At 39.7% G+C, this 22,881-nt stretch overlaps 3 protein-coding genes across 4 annotated transcripts; 1 reads left to right on the forward strand and 2 right to left on the reverse strand.

The window, feature by feature from the left end:
- Positions 1–122: 122 nt before the first annotated feature.
- LOC5515406 (fibroblast growth factor receptor 3) lies at positions 123–5,388 on the reverse strand. Its single transcript, XM_032385176.2, has 6 exons — positions 5,228–5,388; positions 4,779–4,918; positions 4,277–4,564; positions 3,461–3,787; positions 2,833–3,054; positions 123–1,930 (listed from the first exon to the last, which is right to left on the reverse strand). The coding sequence occupies exons 2-6, from the start codon at positions 4,909–4,911 to the stop codon at positions 1,467–1,469; spliced, it is 1,434 nt and encodes a 477-aa protein (XP_032241067.1). The 5' UTR covers positions 4,912–4,918; positions 5,228–5,388; the 3' UTR covers positions 123–1,466.
- A 59-nt stretch (positions 5,389–5,447) lies between these two features.
- On the forward strand, positions 5,448–18,301 carry LOC116619861 (box C/D snoRNA protein 1). Of its 2 annotated transcripts, none has more exons than XM_048732794.1 (8): positions 5,448–5,621; positions 5,974–6,080; positions 6,172–6,257; positions 6,536–6,639; positions 6,807–6,875; positions 10,109–10,189; positions 11,424–11,504; positions 16,730–18,301. In XM_048732794.1, exons 1-8 carry the CDS (start codon positions 5,524–5,526, stop codon positions 17,097–17,099), a joined length of 996 nt encoding a protein of 331 aa, XP_048588751.1. In that variant the 5' UTR covers positions 5,448–5,523; the 3' UTR covers positions 17,100–18,301. The 2 variants fall into 2 exon arrangements, with proteins under 2 accessions (XP_048588751.1, XP_048588752.1); XM_048732795.1 differs by having other exon boundaries at positions 5,463–5,617.
- Positions 17,953–22,789, reverse strand: LOC5515405 (eukaryotic translation initiation factor 4E type 2). Its single transcript, XM_001635473.2, has 10 exons — positions 22,595–22,789; positions 22,425–22,503; positions 21,963–22,031; positions 20,928–21,074; positions 20,456–20,560; positions 20,166–20,243; positions 19,918–19,992; positions 19,206–19,267; positions 18,559–18,633; positions 17,953–18,215 (listed from the first exon to the last, which is right to left on the reverse strand). The coding sequence occupies exons 1-10, from the start codon at positions 22,609–22,611 to the stop codon at positions 18,173–18,175; spliced, it is 750 nt and encodes a 249-aa protein (XP_001635523.1). The 5' UTR covers positions 22,612–22,789; the 3' UTR covers positions 17,953–18,172.
- Positions 22,790–22,881: the final 92 nt, after the last annotated feature.

The raw sequence follows: 22,881 nt of genomic DNA on the forward strand, positions 1-22,881 counted from the left end.
ATTCATAACGTAATATTGATAGTTAGCAACAAAAATGGGATTCACTTGTCCAAGATGTGAGTGGATGTATTTTGTAAATCTGATTTCTTCCACTAAATATACAAGCAAACGCTAACCAAATATTATTGATGTCCAGTTTGATTTGTTGTTAATAAAGTGCAAACGAAATTCCACATCACAACTCCATTATTCATCTTTCTACCTTGCCAATGTGCAGAACAGGCTTGAAAGCCGTCATTCGCGCCTACCAGACAGCCCTGGCATCACAACACTCTAATACTCTTCCTAACTGACGACGACACAGTAACAACGATTCTATTTTTCTCGAGACTGAGATTCTATATTCCTTCCTTTACCTGCCTGACGCAAACAAGTACATTAAATTGGTGAATGCAATCATACTGCGATTTTTTTTAGTATTCCTAGTCTCCCGCGTAGCCGTCTTTTGTATCGGTCATGCTTCCACAAAGGTAGGCTGGCGGGAGATTGGAACAGAGTATTCCCTCCATTAAAGAATGTAAACGGAAACTTAAGAAAAAAGCCAGAAAATCAAATACCGCCATTTCGACGCAAAGCGTTACTTGATTGCCGGAAGCCAGTAAGCATTTTTTTGCCGATATAGTTTATCTGGGGGAAAACCACTATGCCATGCTGGCGAGTCCTAAAGCCCTGTGCAAACTGTGCCAGCACCTGCCAGCATTGCTGGCAAATTCTTGCTCGACTGACCACAAAACAAAGGAAATGTCAGAAAGTACATTTGCCATTTTGACATCTCCTTTTTCCTATAGTCAGTCAAGCGAAAATTCGCCAGCAATGCTGGCAGGTAATGGCGCAGCTTGCACGGACAAAACAGCTGTGCATGGTCGCCGATCTGCAGCAGACTGTGTTAGCGTCCCGCCATTGGCCAAACGGGTGCTCATGTAAATTATAGCTATAATGCTTTTCAAGGTTCACATATTGTATGCCGTAAAGTAGTCCATCCTTCTATTACGTTTCACTTTCTCCTGGTCTAAGCGCGCCTTCGTTATTTGCTTTTGAAAAGCCTATTAGAGCGGCGCTATTTTTCTCTCTGAAAGAAGAATTTATCAATCCCTCTAAGAGGGGCGTGTCCAGAGAAAAACGCAGAGTGGGGTCTAGAGAGATAATAACTTACTTTGAAGAGGGTAGAGGTCACTAGATCCTTGGAATCTAATTGACATTCAGCGCATTATCGCGTTATTTCTTTTCTCGGCTCCTAAGCAGGATGGCGTCCGGTCCCCTCCTCTAGCAACGTGCTTGCCCTATTGTTCACACCAACGGCATCTAGTCCAAGGCGACCTGACAACTTTAGCCAGGTCCCTTCTCGCCTAGCTGTCCAAGTAAACTAGGTCTCGAAGCCACTCTTGATCTAACGGTCAACACTTAATAGCTCTGATCTCTCTTCATTATGTAAAACAAGCTCTATAACTATGACTCCTTGGGTTAACCTAGACAGCTCCTTCCCCTTGATGTTCAAACAAACTAGGCTCCAGTGCGACCCTCAACCTCTCCCAGAAATGTGGCCTGACGTCCTCGTTGAACCACTCGAGCCATGTGCGTCTGGAACGGTAATGCTGTAGAGTCGAGGGCAGCTCATTTAGTGGGATGTTTTCCAGCATCACAGGCACCAGGACGTCATGCCCATGCTGGAGTCTTCCCTGCGCAATCTGCATCTCGAAGTAGGTCCAGCCACCCTCTCGTCTAAGGAAGTTTCTGGTGATCATAAGAAGGGTCTTCCGGCTTTTGAAGATGGCATTGGCGATGTTATCTGTTATATATAGACCGGCTTCAAAGTCTTTGAAGTCAATGCAGACTTTATGGGTTCTTGTTATTTCTGGGTAGAAGACGTTTTTCACCAAGTCTCTATCTTGGCTTGAATAGGAGATGAATACGTCGAATTCGTGATGCGTTTCTAAAGGTAAAACATTGTTAACTTAAAATGTCTTACAAATAACTACATAAACAAGCATCGATTGGCTTGTAAGAAGGGGCTTTAAAATACACAGAGCACATAATATACATAGGATTTGCCAAAATATACATAGTTAGTATAAATCCACTCACATACTATCACGAATCTCGAAATTTGATTGGCTCCCGTACTCACTATCTATTGAGCCAAAGATAGTGAGTAGCGAAAAAGCCGGCGTTTTCGCGCCAAAAGCGGTTATTTATTACTGAGAATTATTAAAATCGTATTATTTTGAAGGTAGTATGTGTGTGGATTTATACTAAAACAATTAGACTACTCGTTCTCGTTTTCGCTATGCGCCTCGTTGACTATCTATTGACTCACAGAAAACTCGAACTCGTAGTCTAATTGTTAAATATAGAATCTAAAAGATATATGCGTGTTTTGAAGAGAGTTCACGTGAACTTTGATCTTCTATAACTTGTAGTTCCGTTTCGTCTATTTAGCGTGTGCTTAGATGATTCATGATTAAGAACGCAATATGCACGACCAACTTTGTAAAACAAACCAAACCGGACAATCCCATTTTTCCGCTAATCAATAACAGAGTCGTTCACTCGACTAATAACATGTGTCTGAGGTCTGGAAGAAATTCCCACCCAATGATTGTAAGCACCGGTAGATTAAGAAATTTTGTAACTGTAAAATTTCAAGTATAAGTGTTTTTCCTTTTCTAAATGCGCAAATTGCCTGTAATTCAGCTCTTAACTGCTAGAGGCGACAATAAACAATATTATTATTATTATTATTATTATTACTATTATTATTATTATTACAAGTACAACTTAAAATTCTGTGCTCAATCATACTACGAAGCATTTTACCATACTGCGAAGCTTTACCTTCTGGAGCTAGGAGTTCCGTTTGGTCTATGAACCGCTTTGGGTCAGCAAAAAGAAGAGTTTTGAAGTCAACACCATGGTGCTGTTGTCTCCTTCGCAGGACAAGAGCAGATAGAACAAGCAAAACTATAAATAATAGGACACCAAGGGAGAGTCCAATCACCAGAGACTTGTCTGATCTTGTCTGAGACGTACTCCCCATACGACCAGCCATTGTATTATCTGAACATGACAACAAAGAATTCCGAGTCAGATATTTAAGGCATCCCTTTAAAAAAATCACTGCATAAAATCTTGACAAACATGATATCACACGGCTTGGAGAACCAGTTGTCTATACAGCCGAATGAGGCTTATGGCCAGTTACTAAATTGAGACAAAGAGAGAGCATGAAACAAAAACGATTTAGGAGGCAGGCATGCAGAGGTTTCAAGGACAGGAAGACTTAATTATGTGCAATGTTTTCTGGGAAGAACATAGAGTTTCTGTGATAATCCTTTATCCTTTATTTGCCTTGTGTATCTTTCCATATAACAGTTCCTGGTATTAGCCTGGGGATAGCCAAAAGGTCAGTAAATTGAAGGTTATAGGTTGATCCATTACGTTAACTACTGAAACAATTACCCACCTTCATCCATAACATACAGCACTCCTTCATCTTGTGACACATTCTTATGCCCAATCGCATTTGTGGATCTGCAGATATACTTCCCACCATCTTCATAACTGACATTGACAATAGGAAGTGACGTGGTCCACTTATCACCACCATTGTTAGTCAGAATGTGTCTTACTCTCGGGAAGGATGGTGTGGTGAAATTCTTGATGTGGATCCAGGAGACAAATGGTTTTTTAGAGCTGGTAATCTGACATGTCAGCGTGATGTTACTAAAGATGGTTGCATTCCATTGGTCTGCATGCATTTGGATAATAGGGTTAAAATCCCACTGACGTTCTGAAAATAAAATTGTAATGTTTACCATCATACCATTATCATTATGATTCTCAAAATTATACTAATAATCATCAATATCACCATTATTTTTTACCATCATAATCATTTTGATGATCATCATCAATAACACCAATACCATCATTAGTCACCATTAATATCACTGTATCATTATGATTCAAAAGACAACATCATAATTATACTTGTCATATTTATCAAGGACAATGGCAAGTTATCAATAACAGTTTAACCATCAACAGCATTATCAATCATTACTTATGTCAGTGTTATTATAATTATCTAGATAAACATATTAAACATCACCATCACCAAGTCTGTGGGGAGGGGGGTAGTTTGTCGGTTAGGACCAATGAAGAACCCTCCCACTCAGACTGGAAGGTCCATTGTAGTGAAGGAAATTTGAGAACCACCACAAGCTAAGAAGAGCCACCTAAGAGAAAATGGTCTGCTAAACTCAAAATCCTGGCTAACCTTGAACAGTAAAGTAGAAAGAATGACTTGCATTTCCAAGTGGATTACTCCCAATACATGTGTAATTTCCGGCATCAGATTTCAAGACATTTGAATTTTGTAGAATCTGCCCTTGCTCAAAAACTTCCAATTTGTAATTTTCCTTAATATCCAACAGTGAGTCATCTTTAAGCCATGTGATCGAAGGCCTAGGGGACCCGCCCATACAGCAGAGTAATCGCCGTGACTGCCCTGTCAAGGCTAGAATAAGCTCTGTTGAGTTTAGAATTGTCACAAAAGGTGCTTGTGCTGAAAAAAGATAACATAGTGTTAATGATTATAAAAGCGTGTACATTAGTCTGTGCACCCCCTATGAAATTAAAGTGATGCGAAAAATGGTACTATTGTACCATTATACAAAACTTTTTAGTATTCTCAGAGTTTTTAAATTGGTTTAATGCAGGTGCTTATCAATATCAATCACAGGATATTGCATATGAGGTAAACTTAAGAATAGTCTAACCTGATTGGTTCTTAGCAACATCTACTTCATCGCTCTGGCAAGTTTCACCATAACCTTTAACTATGCCATAGCAAGTGGAACACTTGATCAAAATAGCAATAAATAATATGCAACCACACCAATAAGGACGCATCGTAGACCTGGGAATATAAGCAAAAAAAGGTGTTAGGAGTTTTTGAAGTTGAAAAATGTCTGATATTATACAATGGTGATGTGAGAAAATATTTGGTATAACACATGAAGACAAACGAGAAAAACAAACGGCTAAAAAATAACTTATAGGAATCACGCTTTTTTGCAAGAATTTGCTAAAAGTGGTCTTGGATGGAAAAATAGATAGTTATAATTTAGACCAAGACTTATCATAAGCAACTTTCTCCAACACGACAACTTACATACTGGCTATATTTGCAGTGCGCAAAAGAACAATATTAAATTACAACACTTACCACTTTCTAAGTGAAGTTTTTTATCATACACTTATTTCAGTCATATCTGAAGGTTAATACACGCTAAAAAGGAAAGAGAAAGTCGAAAAACATGGCGGAATACCGCCAAACCTATGCTATGTTTGGAAGCATGATCAATCACAGACACCGGAAGTCAGTGCGTAATCAAAACCGCCAAACATCCTCGATCCCAGGCTTTTTCTGATCATCTAGAAACGCCTGGTAAATATCGTGATTTTTTTTCCTCGTGGGATCGTGAAAAATCGCTCCCAATAATCACGCTTTTTATTCGGAATATGGAAAAAGAAACAGCCAAAGAAGAGCCAAAATGTGAAATGTGTGGCTCTAAAGAGCCGAAGTATAGATGCCCAGGCTGTAGTAGGCGGACATGTAGGTATGCGCGTAGAAATAAATGAATGCCTACCTGGGTACCAGAGGCTCCGAGCTTCGCGGCGACAACAATTTGTCGCCGCGAAGCTCGGTGCCTTTGGTACACAGGGTAAGGTATACCCTGCTAGCAGAGCCTTTTCCTGTTTGTTTCTATCAGTTCACGTATCCGTTTCGCGAATGAAAATGCGAAAGAACATAGACGCGACACGGATAACTGAACTGATAGAAACAATCAGTTAAAGACTCTGCTAGCAAGGTAATAAAGGAATTGCTGTTATCTATTTCACAGCCATTATGGTGTGTTATATTTGCAAAGAAAAGCTTGTTTATTTGGAGTTTTGTTTTGTTTATTGTAGCTTGCCTTGCGTTAAGAGACACAAAGTATTGTTCAGCTGTAATGGAGCTAGGTGCAAGACGGCTTATGTTCCCACAAAAGACTACAACGACAACACAATGTTGAACGGTGAGTTGTGATCACCTCGTGCCACGAAGCTAAATCTAAAAGTTTCTTTAAGACTTGATTATCGGAGGCTCATGTTATTATTTTGCCGTAGATTATCGTTTTCTGGAGGACACAGGAAGGGTAGCATATTCAGCTACTCGAGATGCAAGCAATAAACGGAGACAGCTGAACAGAAATGTGAGTAGTAACTATTACCACTCCATATCCTGAAACATTTTGAATTCTTATCCCTGTGACGTGATATTGATACTTCTTTTCTTTAAAATCCAATCAAAGGAGATTTAGATTGAATTTTGTGTGTTTGTTATTTACAGTGCAATAATGTGGCCAATCCCTCTCTTAGTAGCCTGTATGTACAAAGTCCCAAAATATTTGGTTTTCACTTGAACACCATTTAAACCTTGTTTGTCTTCCTGAGGGTGGTAGCTAAATCGAGGACCACTGTATGTGTTTAGGTTACATGCTTTCTAAAGCAAGCAAGACGGAGTGGAGTGTGTCTAAAGCTTATGGCTCATGGGATGAAAAAGAGAAAAGAAAACTCATCATTCTTTGATTACAGGTGAAGCTTTTGCAAACCATTCCAACCAGAAGTTTAGTCCACTTTATACCTAAATAGCTAAAAATAAAGTATTTAATGATTCATTTTAAATAAGAATGAAAGGTTGATCGTCAGTTTGTCCAACAGTCCACTTTACACATGTTATATCACTCTCTTTTTTAATCCAGAAAAAAGCATCTCATGTGGAGACTTCATTGGGTTTTCCCACACTCAAATGCTGAATACAGCGACAAACGGTATGTTAAATTGGGTTTTCCCACACTCAAATGCTGAATACAGCGACAAACGGTATGTTAAATTGGGTTTTCCCACACTCAAATGCTGAATACAGCGACAAACGGTATGTTAAATTGGGTTTTCCCACACTCAAATGCTGAATACAGCGACAAACGGTATGTTAAATTGGGTTTTCCCACACTCAAATGCTGAATACAGCGACAAACGGTATGTTAAATTGGGTTTTCCCACACTCAAATGCTGAATACAGCGACAAACGGTATGTTAAATTGGGTTTTCCCACACTCAAATGCTGAATACAGCGACAAACGGTATGATAAATTGGGTTTTCCCACACTCAAATGCTGAATACAGCGACAAACGGTATGTTAAATTGGGTTTTCCCACACTCAAATGCTGAATACAGCGACAAACGGTATGTTAAATTGGGTTTTCCCACACTCAAATGCTGAATACAGCGACAAACGGTATGTTAAATTGGGTTTTCCCACACTCAAATGCTGAATACAGCGACAAACGGTATGTTAAATTGGGTTTTCCCACACTCAAATGCTGAATACAGCGACAAACGGTATGTTAAATTGGGTTTTCCCACACTCAAATGCTGAATACAGTGACAAACGGTATGTTAAATTGGGTTTTCCCACACTCAAATGCTGAATACAGCGACAAACGGTATGTTAAATTGGGTTTTCCCACACTCAAATGCTGAATACAGCGACAAACGGTATGTTAAATTGGGTTTTCCCACACTCAAATGCTGAATACAGCGACAAACGGTATGTTAAATTGGGTTTTCCCACACTCAAATGCTGAATACAGCGACAAACGGTATGTTAAATTGGGTTTTCCCACACTCAAATGCTGAATACAGCGACAAACGGTATGTTAAATTGGGTTTTCCCACACTCAAATGCTGAATACAGCGACAAACGGTATGTTAAATTGGGTTTTCCCACACTCAAATGCTGAATACAGCGACAAACGGTATGTTAAATTGGGTTTTCCCACACTCAAATGCTGAATACAGCGACAAACGGTATGTTAAATTGGGTTTTCCCACACTCAAATGCTGAATACAGCGACAAACGGTATGTTAAATTGGGTTTTCCCACACTCAAATGCTGAATACAGCGACAAACGGTATGTTAAATTGGGTTTTCCCACACTCAAATGCTGAATACAGCGACAAACGGTATGTTAAATTGGGTTTTCCACACTCAAATGCTGAATACAGCGACAAACGGTATGTTAAATTGGGTTTTCCCACACTTAAATGCTGAATACAGCGACAAACGGTATGTTAAATTGGGTTTTCCCACACTCAAATGCTGAATACAACGACAAACGGTATGTTAAATTGGGTTTTCCCACACTCAAATGCTGAATACAGCGACAAACGGTATGTTAAATTGGGTTTTCCCACACTCAAATGCTGAATACAGCGACAAACGGTATGTTAAATTGGGTTTTCCCACACTCAAATGCTGAATACAGCGACAAACGGTATGTTAAATTGGGTTTTCCCACACTCAAATGCTGAATACAGCGACAAACGGTATGTTAAATTGGGTTTTCCCACACTCAAATGCTGAATACAGCGACAAACGGTATGTTAAATTGGGTTTTCCCACACTCAAATGCTGAATACAGCAACAAACGGTATGTTAAATTGGGTTTTCCCACACTCAAATGCTGAATACAGCGACAAACGGTATGTTAAATTGGGTTTTCCCACACTCAAATGCTGAATACAGCGACAAACGGTATGTTAAATTGGGTTTTCCCACACTCAAATGCTAAATACAGCGACAAACGGTATGTTAAATTGGGTTTTCCCACACTCAAATGCTGAATACAGCGACAAACGGTATGTTAAATTGGGTTTTCCCACACTCAAATGCTGAATACAGTGACAAACGGTATGTTAAATTGGGTTTTCCCACACTCAAATGCTGAATACAGCGACAAACGGTATGTTAAATTGGGTTTTCCCACACTCAAATGCTGAATACAGCGACAAACGGTATGTTAAATTGGGTTTTCCCACACTCAAATGCTGAATACAGCGAAAAACGGTATGTTAAATTGGGTTTTCCCACACTCAAATGCTGAATACAGCGACAAACGGTATGTTAAATTGGGTTTTCCCACACTCAAATGCTGAATACAGCGACAAACGGTATGTTAAATTGGGTTTTCCCACACTCAAATGCTAAATACAGCGACAAACGGTATGTTAAATTGGGTTTTCCCACACTCAAATGCTGAATACAGCGACAAACGGTATGTTAAATTGGGTTTTCCCACACTCAAATGCTGAATACAGCGACAAACGGTATGTTAAATTGGGTTTTCCCACACTCAAATGCTAAATACAGCGACAAACGGTATGTTAAATTGGGTTTTCCCACACTCAAATGCTGAATACAGCAACAAACGGTATGTTAAATTGGGTTTTCCCACACTCAAATGCTGAATACAGCGAAAAACGGTATGTTAAATTGGGTTTTCCCACACTCAAATGCTGAATACAGCGACAAACGGTATGTTAAATTGGGTTTTTCCACACTCAAATGCTGAATACAGCGACAAACGGTATGTTAAATTGGGTTTTCCCACACTCAAATGCTGAATACAGCGACAAACGGTATGTTAAATTGGGTTTTCCACACTCAAATGCTGAATACAACGACAAACGGTATGTTAAATTGGGTTTTCCCACACTCAAATGCTGAATACAGCGACAAACGGTATGTTAAATTGGGTTTTCCCACACTCAAATGCTGAATACAGCAACAAACGGTATGTTAAATTGGGTTTTCCCACACTCAAATGCTGAATACAGCGACAAACGGTATGTTAAATTGGGTTTTCCCACACTCAAATGCTGAATACAGCGACAAACGGTATGTTAAATTGGGTTTTCCCACACTCAAATGCTAAATACAGCGACAAACGGTATGTTAAATTGGGTTTTCCCACACTCAAATGCTGAATACAGCGACAAACGGTATGTTAAATTGGGTTTTCCCACACTCAAATGCTGAATACAGCGACAAACGGTATGTTAAATATCCTGGTGTTGCAGGTGGTAACAAAAAATATCAACTCAGAAAAAGCCAAATATCAATTTTTGGTTCCATTTTTTGTTTTACATTCCCCTTTTCTTGTGACCTATGTATTGGAGTTTTAAATCTCAAGCAGTTGATTGATTGTAAACATGACTCAGTGTTTCAGAGCATGAAGTTATTGGTGAGGTTTTGAAGAGATACATTGATCCGATTGCAGGGGATCCAGTTGTGAGACAAAGGTAAGATAATGACGTACCAAATATGTGTGGGTGGGCAAACCAGCAATTTCTTTGTTGGTTGACAGTTTTGTCAGTTTCTGAAAAACTTTGAGTATAAAATTTTGATTTGTCTCAAGGTATACAGAAAAAATAAGGGGTTTAACACATTGACCCCTGAACCGGCCTGTACCGGCTTTGGAAAGTACCCACAACCCAAAAAATTCATAAATTCAAAATAAACACAACAAGATGAAGATACTCAGGCATCAGTCTAAGGGATAAATGGTCTTGCAGATATGCATCCAACCAAGGTGTTGGCATCTACTCTTAAGCCAAATAATAGCACAGGTTCTTTGACAAATCTCAAATCGAACAAGGAGAGAAAAGCAGAATCACCCCTCTCAATAAAACGCTCAAAATACCACACAAGGGAGAGAGATCAGCAAACACAAATAGATACCTTTATTCTGATCCTCCAGGTACATTTCCTTGGCCTCAAAACACAATGCCCATTCCTTGAAGGATTGTACAACCACGAAAATATGTTTACGTATTGCAAAGCATTCTGGGAGATACAGGGGGAAATTCACGAGGGGAGGGCCAGTCAACACTCCTCTCCCCAAAGTCAGATGGTTTTTTATAAGTCTTTTCACCCCGAAGCCAAACGAATCAATTCCAGGCCATACAGACCCAGAATAGCAGTGTAAACAATTTTGGAATCAATTTGGTTTCAGAAAAGACAGCATTTAGGAGAGCTGTGGTGATTCATTAGAAAATTTTTTTCTCATCCGGGCAAAGCCAAACAAGAAAAAATCATCATGAATCCACCTTTGCTTGCAAATATCCATAAGCAAAGCACTCAGTTATGCCCCAAAAGACTTCATGATGTCCTGAGACACTCCCCTAATATGCTCATAGCTGTATTTTTGATGAAAAATACAAGCAACCATCAACTTGTTGCTGGCTTCAGCACATCGACGAGGGATTAAAAGTGGGGACCGCAAAGCACTGTTGGAAAGCTTGGATACCGCTGACTAGGTGCAGCTGTGTTTGACTTTGACGGGCTGTATAAAACTCAGAATAGGGGGGGAGGTATCTGTTTTCAGTCTGTTTTTTGTAAATTCAGCTCCAAAAAAGCCAGGAGTCAATGGGTTAAATCTTGTAACAGCATGACAACCTGTTACTACACACCATCAGAAAAAAACCACCAGAAATGGGTGTTTACAGTAGGTAAAATTTATTGTTTTGTTAATAGGTTGAAGTTGTACTGTCAAGCTGGAGTAGACAACATTTGCATTTTCATGAAAAAGGAAAACCAGCCAGCCAACAAGCAAAGGTTCGCAATAATGACTCATCTTGTGTGAGCTAACAAGCAAAGGCTAGCTTGACTCTAGTGTCAGCCAACAAACAAAGGCTAGCTTGACTCTAGTGTCAGCCAACAAGCAAAGGCTAGCTTGACTCTAGTGTCAGTCAACAAACAAAGGCTAGCTTGACTCTAGTGTCAGTCAACAAACAAAGGCTAGCTTGACTCTAGTGTCAGCTAACAAGCAAAGGCTAGCTTGACTCTAGTGTCAGCCAACAAGCAAAGGCTAGCTTGACTCTAGTGTCAGTCAACAAACAAAGGCTAGCTTGACTCTAGTGTCAGTCAACAAACAAAGGCTAGTTTGACACTAGTGTCAGTCAACAAGCAAAGGCTAGCTTGACTCTAGTGTCAGCCAACAAACAAAGGCTAGCTTGACTCTAGTGTCAGCTAACAAGAAAAGGCTAGCTTGACACTAGTGTCAGCTAACAAGAAAAGGCTAGCTTGACTCTAGTGTCAGCCAACAAACAAAGGCTAGCTTGACTCTAGTGTCAGCTAACAAGCAAAGGCTAGCTTGACTCAAGTGCCAGCTAACAAACAAAGGCTAGCTTGACTCTATTGTTAGCTAACAAGCAAAGGCTAGCTTTACTCTTGTGTCAGCTAACAAGAAAAGGCTAGCTTGACTCTAGTGTCAGCCAACAAACAAAGGCTAGCTTGACTCTAGTGTCACTCAACAAACAAAGGCTAGCTTGACTCTAGTGTCAGCTAAACAAGCGAAGGCTAGCTTGACTCTAGTGTCAGTCAACAAACAAAGGCTAGCTTGACTCTTGTGTCAGTCAACAAACAAAGGCTAACTTGACTCTAGTGTCAGCTAACAAGAAAAGGCTAGCTTGACTCTAGTGTCAGCTAACAAGAAAAGGCTAGCTTGACTCTAGTGTCAGCTAACAAGAAAAGGCTAGCTTGACTCTAGTGTCAGCCAACAAGCAAAGGCTAGTTTGACTCTAGTGTCAGCTAACAAGAAAAGGCTAGCTTGACTCTTGTGTCAGCTAACAAGAAAAGGCTAGCTTGACTCTAGTGTCAGCCAACAAGCAAAGGCTAGCTTGACACTAGTGTCAGTCAACAAGCAAAGGCTAGTTTGACTCTAGTGTCAGCCAACAAACAAAGGCTAGCTTGACTCTAGTGTCAGCCAACAAGCAAAGGCTAGTTTGACTCTTGTGTCAGTCAACAAACAAAGGCTAGCTTGACTCTAGTGTCAGCCAACAAGCAAAGGCTAGCTTGACTCTAGTGTCAGCTAACAAGCAAAGGCTAGTTTGACTCTTGTGTCAGTCAACAAACAAAGGCTAGCTTGACTCTAGTGTCAGCCAACAAGCAAAGGCTAGCTTGACTCTTGTGTCAGCTAACAAGAAAAGGCTAGCTTGACACTAGTGACAGCCAACAAGCAAAGGCTAGCTTGACTCTAGTGTCAGTCAGCAAACAAAGGCTAGCTTGACTCTAGTGTCACTCAACAAACAAAGGCTAGTTTGACACAAGTTTCAGTCAACAAGCCAAGGCTAGCTTGACTCTAGTGTCAGCTAACAAGGAAAGGCTAGCTTGACTCTAGTGTCAGCTAACAAGAAAAGGCTAGCTTAACTCTAGTGTCAGTCAACAAACAAAGGCTAGCTTGACTCTAGTGTCAGCTAACAAGAAAAGGCTAGCTTGACTCTAGTTTCAGCTAACAAGAAAAGGCTAGCCTGACTCTAGTGTCAGCTAACAAGAAAAGGCTAGCTTGACTCTAGTGTCAGTCAACAAACAAAGGCTAGCTTGACCCTAGTGTCAGTCAACAAACAAAGGCTAGCTTGACCCTAGTGTCAGTCAACAAACAAAGGCTAGCTTGACCCTAGTGTCAGTCAACAAACAAAGGCTAGCTTGACTCTAGTGTCAGCTAACAAGAAAAGGCTAACTTGACTCTAGTGTCAGCTAACAAGAAAAGGCTAGCTTGACTCTAGTTTCAGCTAACAAGAAAAGGCTAGCCTGACTCTAGTGTCAGCTAACAAGAAAAGGCTAGCTTGATTCTAGTGTCAGTCAACAAACAAAGACTAGCTTGACCCTAGTGTCAGTCAACAAACAAAGGCTAGCTTGACCCTAGTGTCAGTCAACAAACAAAGGCTAGCTTGACCCTAGTGTCAGTCAACAAACAAAGGCTAGCTTGACTCTAGTGTCAGCCAACAAGAAAAGGCTAACTTGACTCTAGTGCCAGCCAACAAGCAAAGGCTAGCTTGACTCTAGTGTCAGCTAACAAGAAAAGGCTAGCTTGACTCTAGTGTCAGTCAACAAGCAAAGGCTAGCTTGACTCTAGTGTCAGTCAACAAGCAAAGGCTAGCTTGACTCTAGTGCCAGCTAACAAACAAAGGCTAGCTTGACTCTAGTGTCAGCTAAACAAGCGAAGGCTAGCTTGACTCTAGTGTCAGTCAACAAACAAAGGCTAGCTTGACTCTTGTGTCAGTCAACAAACAAAGGCTAACTTGACTCTAGTGTCAGCTAACAAGAAAAGGCTAGCTTGACTCTAGTGTCAGCTAACAAGAAAAGGCTAGCTTGACTCTAGTGTCAGCTAACAAGAAAAGGCTAGCTTGACTCTAGTGTCAGCCAACAAGCAAAGGCTAGTTTGACTCTAGTGTCAGCTAACAAGAAAAGGCTAGCTTGACTCTTGTGTCAGCTAACAAGAAAAGGCTAGCTTGACTCTAGTGTCAGCCAACAAGCAAAGGCTAGCTTGACACTAGTGTCAGTCAACAAGCAAAGGCTAGTTTGACTCTAGTGTCAGCCAACAAACAAAGGCTAGCTTGACTCTAGTGTCAGCCAACAAGCAAAGGCTAGTTTGACTCTTGTGTCAGTCAACAAACAAAGGCTAGCTTGACTCTAGTGTCAGCCAACAAGCAAAGGCTAGCTTGACTCTAGTGTCAGCTAACAAGCAAAGGCTAGTTTGACTCTTGTGTCAGTCAACAAACAAAGGCTAGCTTGACTCTAGTGTCAGCCAACAAGCAAAGGCTAGCTTGACTCTTGTGTCAGCTAACAAGAAAAGGCTAGCTTGACACTAGTGACAGCCAACAAGCAAAGGCTAGCTTGACTCTAGTGTCAGTCAGCAAACAAAGGCTAGCTTGACTCTAGTGTCACTCAACAAACAAAGGCTAGTTTGACACAAGTTTCAGTCAACAAGCCAAGGCTAGCTTGACTCTAGTGTCAGCTAACAAGGAAAGGCTAGCTTGACTCTAGTGCCAGCCAACAAGCAAAGGCTAGCTTGACTCTAGTGTCAGCTAACAAGAAAAGGCTAGCTTGACTCTAGTGTCAGTCAACAAGCAAAGGCTAGCTTGACTCTAGTGTCAGTCAACAAGCAAAGGCTAGCTTGACTCTAGTGCCAGCTAACAAGAAAAGGCTAACTTGACTCTAGTGTCAGCTAACAAGAAAAGGCTAGCTTGACTCTAGTGACAGCTAACAAGCAAAGGCTAGCTTACTCTAGTGTCAGTCAACAAACAAAGGCTAGCTTGACTCTAGTGTCAGCTAACAAGAAAAGGCTAGCTTGACTCTAGTGTCAGCTAACAAGAAAAGGCTAGCTTGACTCTAGTGTCAGCTAACAAGAAAAGGCTAGCTTACTCTAGTGTCAGTCAACAAACAAAGGCTAGCTTACTCTAGTGTCAGTCAACAAACAAAGGCTAGCTTGACTCTTGTGTCAGCTAACAAGCAAAGGCTAGCTTGACTCTTGTGTCAGCTAACAAGAAAAGGCTAGCTTGACTCTAGTGTCAGTCAACAAACAAAGGCTAGCTTGACTCTAGTGTCAGTCAACAAACAAAGGCTAGCTTGACTCTAGTGTCAGTCAACAAACAAAGGCTAGCTTGACACTAGTGACAGCTAACAAGCAAAGGCTAGCTTGACTCTAGTGTCAGCTAACAAGAAAAGGCTAGCTTGACTCTAGTGTCAGCTAACAAGAAAAGGCTAGCTTGACTCTATTGTTAGCCAACAAGCAAAGGCTAGTTTGACTCTAGTGTCAGCCAACAAGCAAAGGCTAGCTTGACTCTAGTGTCAGCCAACAAGCAAAGGCTAGCTTGACTCTAGTGACAGCTAACAAGCAAAGGCTAGCTTGACTCTAGTGTCAGCCAACAGGCAAAGGCTAGCTTGACTCTAGTGTCAGCCAACAAGCAAAGGCTAACTTGACTCTAGTGTCAGCCAACAAGCGAAGGCTAGCTTGACTCTAGTGTCAGCTAACAAGAAAAGGCTAGCTTGACTCTAGTGTCAGCTAACAAGAAAAGGCTAGCTTGACTCTAGTGTCAGCCAACAAGCAAAGGCTAGCTTGACTCTTGTGTCAGCTAACAAGAAAAGGCTAGCTTGACTCTAGTGTCAGCCAACAAGCAAAGGCTAGCTTGACTCTAGTGTCAGCCAACAAGCAAAGGCTAGCTTGACTCTAGTGTCAGCCAACAAACAAAGGCTAGCTTGACTCTTGTGTCAGCCAACAAACAAAGGCTAGCTTGACTCTATTGTTAGCCAACAAACAAAGGCTAGTTTGACTCTAGTGTCAGCCAACAAGCAAAGGCTAGCTTGACTCTAGTGTCAGCTAACAAGCAAAGGCTAGCTTGACTCTAGTGTCAGCCAACAAACAAAGGCTAGCTTGACTCTAGTGTCAGCTAACAAGAAAAGGCTAGCTTGACTCTAGTGTCAGCTAACAAGAAAAGGCTAGCTTGACTCTATTGTTAGCCAACAAGCAAAGGCTAGTTTGACTCTAGTGTCAGCCAACAAGCAAAGGCTAGCTTGACTCTAGTGTCAGCCAACAAGCAAAGGCTAGCTTGACTCTAGTGACAGCTAACAAGCAAAGGCTAGCTTGACTCTAGTGTCAGCCAACAGGCAAAGGCTAGCTTGACTCTAGTGTCAGCCAACAAGCAAAGGCTAGCTTGACTCTAGTGTCAGCCAACAGGCAAAGGCTAGCTTGACTCTAGTGTTTGCCAACAAAAGGGGGCTTCATCTATAGGCTAATATATCTCAGCCAGCATACCGATGTAATCTCAGTTAAAGATGTATAAAAAAAAACCATCTCCTATATGGGGTCTTACTCTGCTACAAGGTGTGTGAGTGGTCTGTCATTAGTAGGGGAGGATAGAGGGGAATGGCTCTGGATTTTGGAGCACTATACTGTACAAGGTCTAAATGCAATCAGTGTTCCAGTGTTGCTACAGGCCTTAAGGAGGCAGTGTGACTCCCGAGGTTATAATGGCACTGATTACATGTTTGGTGTCTTCTAGGTTTTACAGGGTGGATATGTCCAAGTCAATTCGTGAGTTCCTACAAAACAAGACCATCATAGAGTTTCCTTCTTTTCATGTTGTGCTATGTGACAAAAGTCATGATTATCCTACTGAAGAGCAAGAGAGCAACCTTCAAGACAAAGTGTCAAGTTGTTATGCTGAGACACAAGATGTATCAAATCAGCCAAACTGCAACGAAGAACAACCAACTAATGTTAGGAATGCATGCCAAGAAAACACTGTTGGCCAAGAGGAACACAAAGTTAGCATTGGGGAGCCCAACACTTGCCAGGAAAACAGCATGAAGATGGAGGATGCATACCATGTCAATGAAACCTGTGTAAAGGATGTGCATCCAGGAACATAGCAAAAATATCCCTTTAGTAAGGAGGGTCCATGCTATGAAAATATGATCAACTCTAAGAATGTATGTTCCTAATACAGCAGAAATATTTGGAATTCAAATAACAAAAACATGTGATAAAGAAAATGCCATGAAACCAGTCAACAGCACATAATAAACATTGAGGGTCAAAGGACCCAGCAGAAACAAAACTTTGAATGGTGTAGGAGAACACAATCAAAACTGAAGGTGAATTCCAGAGACATTGCCAATATCAAAGTTGATGATAAAAGCCTACTGAAACACTGCTGACACTTCTAGAATCACCAATACCAATTTCAAGGATCAATACAATGAAAAAGGAACTACCCTACACTAAGTTATCATAATGAATGTTAAGACCCTAAAAATACTTGTATCATACCGTAGCAAGACATGTTATCAGATTAATGTCCAAAAACAATGACCTTGGGCTTGATTTGAAACATACTCCAATCTATGGGGATCATACCAGGCCAAAAAATTAGATTATTCAATGGTAGATCCAGAGGGGTCACTCCCCTTTCTTTGGAGTGGAATGTTTGGGATGCCCCCTTCCTCTCCTCTCACATATCCTTGACCTACCTCTGGTATGTATTTGAAATGCAAACTGTTAAACACCTCTGATAAAAAACAGTCCCAATGTTGATGTTGTATAAACCCTTTTACAGAGTGGTTTTCATAAGCAGTTGACCCTATTTAGCACTAATGTACCCAAACGTTTTTCTTCTCTTTTATGAGTGCTGTACACTTCTTGACAATTACACTTTGTTTAACATTTCTGAAAACCACTCTATAGTTGTAGAAACTGCAGTGTTGGCAAGAAAAAAAACACAGATTTGCATGATGTTTTAATGAGTTATACAGTACAAAAAACAGTCACATGAGAGTAACATTTTCTTAAATATAGCCCAGGGAAAGATGTTTATAAAACCTATATATTTTTTGTTAAACCAACAATAGAATCAGTAAAAACCAATTGTTAAAATTTTGATGAAGGGGAGGATTAAACAGTAACAGGAAGATTGGACTTATTGCTCAGTCACCCTTGTGGAATTTTATCTCAGGAAAACATCTGTATTTCTGAAACTGGAGTTATCTCTGAAAGCAAGAACAAATAATCAGGGGAATTAGTGATTCTGTTAAACCTTGAAAATAGTCAATTAAAATTCATGATTTGTACAGCATGTTATCAAACCCTAACTTGAATGTAGTTAAGTGGTGGATCTAGAAGGGATTTCCCCCTTTTGGGCTGAATTTTTATATGAAAAAATATGAAAACTAAAATATTTTTTTTCTTATATTTTCTGCCACTGGTGCCCCCTGTTCAGAAACCTGGATCTGTGGCTACAAAAGTCATGTGTTCTAAATGGTGCTTTGTTATATTGTTGATCATGTAGTTTTATCACAAACGATTGATTATTATTATTATGACTCTACTCACTTGATGCTGTCCTGGTGAGCCTTGTACTCCATGATCGTGTTTGGGGGAAGATTCAGCACTCTTTTCAGTGTGTCCCTAATAGACCAATTGACACTTTTAGTTGTGTTTTTATGTGATGGAATATCAGTGAAGTCTAATTCCATCCAAAACAGCACAACCCCACAAGAAAGATATTTTTTTATAGCAATACATTAAAACTTGTATGTAGTTTAATTTTGTCTTGTTTGGTAAAAAGGATGCAAACACTTAAATGTTGGTTTAAATTGTTTGGTATTGACTTGGTACTATTCCCAACTAGATTCTGGGTGTTTATACAATAATGAATTTAGCTTTAAACAAATCACTATAGAAAATCTCTGGGCCATGCACAAAACTCTTCAAGGGAAGGGGGGGGGGGGCTTGGTAAGATCATGATGAAGGGGGGACGGATCTGCAGAGAATGAAAAAAATTATCATCATTAAAACACCCCCCCACCCATAGACTAGTATGCATACTACATGCCATGTACAGGGGTGGTATTTTACAGGTTCCTTATAACCATGACTGACTTACAGTCAGGAGAGAGGAACGAGAAAGGCTTTCACAAAAAAGGGTTGATTTTGTAGCAACCTTCCGATTGCTGGAATGGATCTGCTTGAATAAATACCTAATCCTTGTTGTTGTGGCCTGGTCAGCAGCATTACGATTCCATATGGATATTATGTCTTCCTGGAATGTGAAGATGGGACAACATAAGAAAGGATTTTCCAAAAACGAATGTGAGGGGGGGGGGGGAGGGGGTTGATAATATGTCCTTCTTGTTCTTGGATGTAAAAATGTGAAGTACAGCATAAAGAAAATGGATGACATGAGAGCCAAAAATCTTCTCTAATACAAAGTGCTACAAACATGAATACACAGCAACCATCTAAGCAGCAAATTCACCTGGTCCCAAACTACTTCATCTTTTTACTATGTTTTTTTTTTTTATTACATCTAGTAATAGGCCAGTTATACTATTACAGTATTGAGGTTCAGTATGGAGGAACAATGACCCCCCCCCCCCCCCCCCTTACAGTATTTCTTGAAACCCTTGCCTTAACCCTCTCTTTTTCCTTACAGTATTTCTTGAAACCCTTGCCTTAACCCTCTCTTTTTGGAACTCTTGGATTTACCCCTGCTAACATGGTATGAAATTAAATGACACAGTAATATAATCAATCATAAAGATTTGTCATGAATAAGGGGTGTAACATTAGATATTATCTACAGGCAGAAACAATGTCTATAATTTTTTTCATGGATGCTACAGTAGTTTTTTTAAACTAAATTATTACCAAGAGTAACAAAATATGAATGCTTATATCTGTAACTTTTACCTGAAACCTGACGGAAATGACTGCCCCACAGACTTCTGACCCTACCATGAACTGTTCTCCTAGCATTGCGAGCACCTGCATCAAGTACATCAACATTAGAGGAGTTAAGCAAGGACAACGACAGCTATTGCTATGAGATTGAAAAAGATGTGTTCGTGCTTGGCAATCAATTCCAATTTCATTGCAATGGAATAAGCAAAACATACTGTATGTCAATCTTCATAAAATACTTATGGAACAGAACCTACCAGGTTTTCCCAGCATCTTGATGCAAGTCCTTTTCTTAGCCTGACTATCCACTTGCCCCCACATTTGTTTGCCTCATCCTACATTGAGTCAATGTTGAAAGCAAAGATTTAAATAGTTGGCAAGCCTACAGCAAGTCTGCTTTTTTAACAATGCCAGATTTTTACTTAGAATATGTACTTGGAGTAGTTTGAGAGACAGCTCTGTAAACACTGTTATTACACTAAAGTACAAATGTTTGAGTGATAGAAGAAGTCTACTATATATACAGTTACTGGAGTTAATAACCTACCTCCCACATTGGTTTAATGCCATCTTTAAACAGATGAATATCACTGTGACCTGTGAGCTCCCCTGGTCTGACCATAAAGCTATAAAATCCCCAAAACTGTTCCACCTGAAACAGAAATAAGATTTAATAAATGTATATTATATATAATAAAATTTATTTGAGGCCCCTGTATATATATAAAGAGGCTGATAAGCTTCCAAAATTTATTCATTTCTTTTTAAACCATGCAGGTGTTTAGAACACATTACATTTATTGGATTATTTCCCAATGCAGCTTTGAAAAAAAAAACAGGTATATACATAGATACACTTTAAGATAATTAATCAGTTCCTTCTATCATCAGTTCCTTTGTAAACATGAAAGATCATGCTCCCATGCAAAATCCACTATAGGAAAATGAGTATAGGGAAAACAAATTGCTGTATGAATAATCTATACAGGAAACATACAAAATATGTACAATAAACTCACAGATGCAAATTTTCCAACAATTTTGATGTTGTCCGCATAGTTTGTAGCCGACTGGATTTTCCCAGGAGGTCTTCGTGAAAACCAGAATACATATGGACACTGCAACGGATGTTCCCCTTCCAATGGTTTACATTCTTTGGCTAGTAGCTGAAATCATGAAAAGCAACAACAAAATTTGATTTCCTGAATTAGCAATACTGTAATGACAGTAAAAAGGGGGATATAAACATTTAGTAAACTGAATCACAAAATAATCAAAATTACAGTGCACCACAGAATGGACAAATACTGTTACTACAGCCCGGTGCACACGGTTAGCAAAACTTCATTCATGCAATTTGCTCACTGCCTCGCAAGGCCAAAAACTCACCATGTGCAGACGTCGACCGAACAAAATCATGTATCGCAAGCAACTGAGGCAAAATTCTCACCTGCTTGAACTGTGAGTTTTTGGCCTCGTGAGGCAGTGAGCAAATTGCATGAGTGAAGTTTTGCTCACCATGTGCACCGGGCTTAATGCACGGAAATGTGCAGTCGCACACTATACCCTCTCATCCACCTATGGCCGCAATAAACATACAGTCTGTTCATATTGAGGGAAACAGGGTAGTCAAATCTTTGCCTTTTTGCAACTCAGCAAACCCTGACTTCCCCTTTTCAACAGCACCGGGCTTATGCAAAAATTCTCAAATTTAAAATTATCAAATTGTTCAAAAATTTCTAAAGCACATTTACAGTATATCTAGGACTGGCCAGACGAGGAGACATGCATGTAGCATGCAACATTTCTCCTAAATGTCTCCTTATTTAGCCACTGTCCAATACTTGTAATGTGCAACACAAAAATGTTTCAAACTACCCAAGAAAAAAATTTGTTTAACTAATTTTTGGTACACCCTTAACCATTTTTCAAGGTAGCAAAACTAAGAAACATGTGGTACATGACATGTCTTGTAGTTTAGCCAGACGTTAAAGATGATGTCTTTATATCATTAATAGAGAATCTTTTTTAGATTATTTAGTTGAAAACTCTACCTCATTTTGATATTTTTTCCATTCCTCTTCCTCTGCACTGTCGGCATCAAAATCCTTCATTCCATTTTTCTGAAAAGTTAACCAATAATAAATAACAAAAATCTCCTACATCTTATTTAAATATTTAGCCATTCCTTTTTCGAAATAATACATTCTATAAGCGTCACTTATATCTAGTCATATCTGTGCGAGGTGCTAAAAATGTGGATTATAAAAGATTATAAAATTATAAAATGTTTCAACATATCACAAATCACGGGTACTTACATTGTACAAAAGCAATTTATTGCATTTCTGATAAGCGATAAAGGGTTTGATAGTTTGAATGAGTAAAAAAAAGCAAGTGAAGTGTATATTAAAAAGTAAACTGCGACAAGTTTGGTCCAAACTGTTGTAGCTGTACGTCACACTTTTACGCATGGCCTGCGATAGAGGAAATCACTTGGCAGTAGGTCTGTTTACCTTGCTATAATCCCCTTCTTCGTCCTCCTTATCGTTATCATCTGCACTGTCATCGTTATTAGAATCATCCAGTTTTAACCTGACAAGAAATGAAGGCTAAGTAAACACCATACGGATAAAAAGCTGTTTACAACGAGAGCGAACCAACGCGGCAAAACATGTATACTTACGCGTCAAATTTGTTCATTTTGATATAAATATTTACACTTTAACCTGAATATAAAATATGTTGTCCTATGTATATAAAATAATTCTATTATGTACAAATTTTGGGGTAATATCGAGATGTCTTCGAGCATTAAAATTTTCCCTCTTCGCTTACTGTTTTTTTTCTACTTCTTACTGAATTTCTGCGCATGCTCAATCAATCCGCTCACTGCCACTGCGGGCTCTCCACAGGGTAACCTAACCATCCGCAAGAACAAAACAAGGAACATTTAAGAAAAAAAGAAAGAAA

Source organism: Nematostella vectensis, chromosome 9, assembly GCF_932526225.1.
Source record: "Nematostella vectensis chromosome 9, jaNemVect1.1, whole genome shotgun sequence".
In the NCBI taxonomy this organism is placed as follows: domain Eukaryota; kingdom Metazoa; phylum Cnidaria; class Anthozoa; order Actiniaria; family Edwardsiidae; genus Nematostella; species Nematostella vectensis.